The sequence below is a fragment of the Oncorhynchus tshawytscha genome, linkage group LG05 (assembly GCF_018296145.1).
Source record: "Oncorhynchus tshawytscha isolate Ot180627B linkage group LG05, Otsh_v2.0, whole genome shotgun sequence".
Classification (NCBI taxonomy): Eukaryota; Metazoa; Chordata; class Actinopteri; order Salmoniformes; family Salmonidae; genus Oncorhynchus; species Oncorhynchus tshawytscha.
The window spans coordinates 31,849,654-31,855,130 of NC_056433.1; the positions used below are offsets into that span (position 1 = coordinate 31,849,654).

Below are 5,477 nucleotides of genomic sequence, written 5' to 3' on the forward strand. Positions count from 1 at the left end.
CTCTAACAAGCTTGGACACAACTGCTATTATTGATTAGCATATACAGTAGAACTGCATACAATATAATACTGTATATACTTCACATCACATAAAATCTCGTGAAATTCTTAAAGAAACCGCTTAAATCTCGAATGGTTTTTAAGAGAAAAAATAATCCCTTTAATCCATACTCTGCAAATCCCTAACAGGTCAATAAGCTTTTTATCTTGTCACAACATGGACACCCAGTTAAAGATAACATCTACATCAGGTTTAAAGACAGTTCAAAAGATTCCAGTGAGTACACATTTATAAATAAGTAAGATGTGTTATCGACAATGTCAAACAGAAAATGGCATTCTAACTGATAATCCTACAAGTGATCAAAAAACAGCAATAATTCACATTAAAACCATGTTAAAACTAGTTTATTTCCACACTGACACGTCTCCACATTACACCGTTTATCAGAAGTCAGATGCTCCTTCTCCTCAAAGTGCATCTCAACTAACCAAAACAGAGACATGACGCCATCTTGTGTGAAGAAGTGGTACTGCGAAACCATAATGAAATGACCTGCCGAGTAAGTGTGATCAGATGGCATCGATCCTGTCATCTGAGAATAAACCATGCCTACCCTCAGTGCCAAATTAAATATTTTCCAGCTATAACCAAATAGCAACATAATGATATGGCCAGCCAGAGTATTGCATTGAAGACATTTTTATTAGTGTATACTTCATGTGTGTGAAACAGAAGAACTGACTGCTGTTGTACTTATATATTAATAATAAGTTATTTACAAATACAGTGCCTTCGGAAAGTATTCACACCCCTCGACTTTTTCCCACATGGGTTCAGATTATTATTTTTTTAATCAATGTTGAATTCAGGCTGTAATCAACACATTTTGTAATAAGTCAAGGGTTATGAATACTTTCTGAGGGCACTGTGAATACCAGTATGCGATGCGATAGGCAGATTGTTAGCATCAACTAATACACCACACAGAATTACATTAGTACAAACTCAGTGAACCATATAACGCCATCTATAATAGAAGGCACGAAAAGAAACACAAGAAAATATTTACTTTTTTATCAGGATGAACATATGCTGCAATCCAAAAAGCTCATGTTGGAGAATAGAGGAGCATGGCAAGGTAAGTAGCCAAAGTAACATGCGAGTGTGTGGAGATGTTATTAGTCCTTAAACAGTAGATGACGGTCCCAAGTCTTTTACCTGTGGATTTGCAGGTGTGTCTTCAAATGGCCTGCCTGGGTGAACGCCTTTCCACACACTGTACACTGAAATGGCCTCTGGCCTGTGTGGATAACATAGTGTCTTTTCAATTTCGAGGGAGCCTCGAAGCTTTTGAAACAGATGGCGCACTGATACGAGCTCGCCTGTCTCTCTTTCTCTAAATGTCTCGGAGAACACCTGTGGTGATTCAGTTTCCTCTTGGTGGTAAAACACTGACTACAGCCTGCGCAGACGTGAAGGTCATTGGGAGGTTCTGACTTATATGGAACATTCAACTCTGACCTAAGGCCACCCTCTAACCCGCCCTCCTCTTTAGCACCGTATTGTGAATTAGGTCTATCCTCCAGATACGGAACATGTTGGTTAGCAATAGGATATGCCTGTTTGTTTTTGGTGGTTTCTTGGTGATATGGATAAGGGCTTAACCAGTTAGGAAGCTGGGGGTGGTTTTGCTGCCCATAATATTCATGCGAGGGAAACTTTTCCACATGTTTCTCCTCAGCAATATTCCAGTTATTCTCGGACTTCATGCTTTTCACGTCTTCTGACTGTTCAGGGGTTGGGGTTGGTTCATGCTTTCTGTGGATTTCTGTTGATTGGTTTGCGCTTTCTGTTAAACAGAAGTGATTGTATGATTCACCACCATGACCATTTTGTCTGTAATTTCCAAAACCTTGACTTGGGTCTGGTTCATCTTGATGAAGACCTGCTGCAAAGATGTGTCCCTCTGAAACAGTCCCATCCTCTAGGGGAATAATGTCCAGTTGAGCCAAGTTGATGTTCCTCTGTTGCTCATCCCCATGCAGTGTGGCCTTATTATAGTGGACCTTCGCGTGAGACTGTAGATGGCAGAGTTGTCTGAAGGACTTACTACAGACGGTACATCTGAAAGGCTTGATGCCCATGTGGACTAATAGATGTCGGGAGAGTTTAGAAGGATAGTCAAACTTCTTCAGACAGGCCATGCACTGGCACACCCCTGATTTCCTAGATGCAACAGGAAGCAGTGTTTGGCTGTCGACGCCATTTGTTGGGGGGGAGTTGAACTGAGCTAGAGGGACAGCAGAGAGACCACTGCCACTCGATAAAGTATTTTCACTTCTATTACGGAAGACTACGTCCTTCCCTTTTGAACATGGGGTCCTTTTCAGTCTTGATAAAGACTTGGTCTGCCTGTCTTCATTATGACTAATAGAGGGTTGAGCCTCTTTCCCTTGTTCATGAACAGACTGGTGCACCTTCAGATGAGCTTTTTGTCTCAACGTTTTGGGACAAGTGGGGCACTGATAGGACCTTTGTCCTGTGTGAACCAGGGAATGCCCCTGTAGCTTGGATGGAGCGCCAAAGCGCTTTGAACAAACTGGACAACAATAGCGCCCTCTGCCATGGATTGTGGGTTTCTTTTGTAAGATGCAACTCCTTTGTTTAGATTTGCCTATTAGTGAATGGTGTGTCGGTGTGCTGTCAAATACATCACTGGTCTTCTTGTAGTCTGTCTCATGTCCTTGTCTGAGAGATACTGGCTCTGCTGAAGACTTCCTGTCTGTGTCAGTGTCCAGTCCAGGTAGCAGCTTCTCACTGGGGTTCCATGCAGGTTGTTGAGCACCATAGTTGGAGAGACTGTCAGTGGAGCAATGACTGAAGGTAGGTCTGACAGGTAAAACATACTGGCTTAGGAAACAATCAACTTCATTGAGGCCTCTGCTGGCTTCCCGAGGTTGAGAAACTTGGTCTAAATGTTCACTTTGAGTTCTCACCGCAGAAACAGGCTTGTTCTTTAATATAATATCCCCTGGTTGGTAGGGTGTATCTTCTACTCTTTTCGAAAATGTTTCACTTTTTATGTGGTGGGCCTTCATGTGAGTCTGTAGATGGCAGAGCTGCCTGAAGGACTTACTACAGACGGTGCATCCGAAAGGCTTAATGCCCATGTGGACCAACAGATGTCGGGAGAGTTTGGAGGGATAGTCAAACTTCTTCAGGCATATCATGCACTGATTTCCCCTTACCTTACGCGTGCTTGTATGTGTGTGGTCTGTGCAATTAGACACAGGTGACTTGTTTCTGTTGTCTGAGGAGTGAGTAAGGTCAATGTGCTCCTGTGATGCATGTTTTGCACCGTCATGCAATATTTCCGATAAGTTGTATAAACCTTCAACTACATCTAGTTGTCTCTTACCATTCAGCTCTGTGTTGTACGTTATAGAACTTTTAGAGTTTTGGAAATATACTTTGGAAGCACAATTATTTTGAAGGGGAAGGTAGGCCTTACTTGTATTATTTAACTTACGAGGGTGCACAGCAGTCTCTGAAACTTTATGAGTTTGTTGGTGGACTATCAAATGTCTCTTTTGTTTAAATCTCCTTCCACACATGATACATGGATAGTTCCTTGGCCAGGTTTTTGACCGCTGGGGTTGGGAAATAGATTTGAGACTTTGTTGTGCTAGTGAAGAGTTCCGCGACTTGGAGACCCCAGAGTGAATGCTGTAGTGTACCTTTAGATGGGCCAGCTGCCTAAAAGCACGCCGGCATAGGTAGCACTGAAATGGTTTCTGGCCTGTGTGAATCAGGCAGTGCCTCTTTAATTTGGACGGGGCGCTGAAGCACTTAAAGCACTCAGGGCATTTATGAGAGTTTGAATTCTCAATAATTTTTGTACGTTTGGTCACTGTTTCATCTCTGGAGGATCTATCCTCATGCAGTGTCTGTTTCTCAGGTTCACTCCAGTCATCGTGGTTCCTCGTTGCCTCGTCTTTTGTGTGCTGCTTCTCAAACCTCTTGACCGCAGAGTGTAGGGGATTGAGTTCAGCGGTGCAGCGAGAGGAACAGAGAGATTTTTCCTCAACTCTGTCAACAGGTGCAGTTGGACTGATGCCCACCTCCAATGTGCCCTCTGCACCAAATGTGTCCAAGGAGCCGGTCTGCAAACATGCATTTGAGTTATCTATCTTTATAGGAGGGTCATTTTCATATCCACTTGGATGCAAGCTAGACTTTACATTGCTCTTCCGTTCAATATGTTTTGGATAAAGGTGTGTGTTAATATGGAGTTTCAGGTGTGCTAGTTGCCTAAATGCCTTTTCACAGAGGTGACACACAAATGGTCTTTGTCCTGTGTGCGAAAGGATGTGCCTCTGTAGTTTGGATGGAGCAGAAAAGCATTTCAAGCATGTGACACACTGATAATTCTTGCTTTGTGGCGTCTTCTCCATAACGCCAAAGGCCTCCTGTGTTCCATGATGCCTGGCTAGCATTGTGTCCACTAACAATATAGTATTATTTCCACTCGTAGGATGTTATCATTCTAGTTCCTCTGTGGTACAGCCCAGCTGCCAATATGGGAGGACAACATCTGTAGTGAACAAATCATTTAGTCATTTACAAATATTGTAAAATATTATAGTATTTGTAAACTAAATTGCAAACACGGGCTACCTTTATATGCAATAAATTATATCGAACAGAAAACAATTTTAAAACATTCGCTAGCCATGTGAGACGAGATTCCCTAAAATCATTCCACTTCGATACAGGTGTACGACCGGAAGTGACTTTTAGTTGCAGGATAGGAGAACATTTTAGCTAACACAAGCCTTTTCCTAACCTTAACCTAAGTCTCCTAATCTGCCACGTTAATTATCCTAACCTGCTGAGTAAATTATACGAACCTACGGAAAAGTAATTTCCGGTCGTAGCTGTACTCCCTCTAGTAGGAACCTGCTCTTAGGGAATCCCAACATGGGAGGCTGGTTGCTTTTGAAACAGCTAACGTTAGCTTAGCTAGCTACTAAAACATGTATGAAACACAATTCATTGATTCGACTCATTTCTGCCAACTCACCATATGGCAACCTTTATAAATTGCTAAATCACGTCTAACGAACTAATAATTAAGTAATAAATACCGTTATTATTTTTAATAAACAAATAATTAGCTTGCTATATGAGCTAACACTTCCACCTTCCCCAAAACAAGCTTTCAACTACCGTCCATGATAAGTGCACGGGCGGAAACGTAATTCGCCATTATTTGTTCCCGGTCGTTTTAGCTACTGCAGAATGCAATTCTTTGATCATTTAAATGTGATCAGATTATCTGATTAATCCGATTGTATGCAATAATTGGGGTAGGCTATGGGTTCGATTTGATTTTAGACCTTTTTATTTTACAAATGACAAAAGTAACACACTATTTTATTCGATGAAATTAAAAACTATTTCATTTAATACA

At 41.7% G+C, this 5,477-nt stretch overlaps 1 protein-coding gene across 1 annotated transcript; it reads right to left on the bottom strand.

Annotated features, from left to right (window-relative positions):
• Positions 1-316: 316 nt before the first annotated feature.
• On the bottom strand, positions 317-5,221 carry LOC112250492 (zinc finger protein 770-like). The gene is made up of 2 exons (XM_024420687.2): positions 5,088-5,221; positions 317-4,598 (listed from the first exon to the last, which is right to left on the bottom strand). Exon 2 carries the CDS (start codon positions 4,498-4,500, stop codon positions 1,219-1,221), a length of 3,282 nt encoding a protein of 1,093 aa, XP_024276455.1. The 5' UTR covers positions 4,501-4,598; positions 5,088-5,221; the 3' UTR covers positions 317-1,218.
• Between the last annotated feature and the right edge of the window lie 256 nt (positions 5,222-5,477).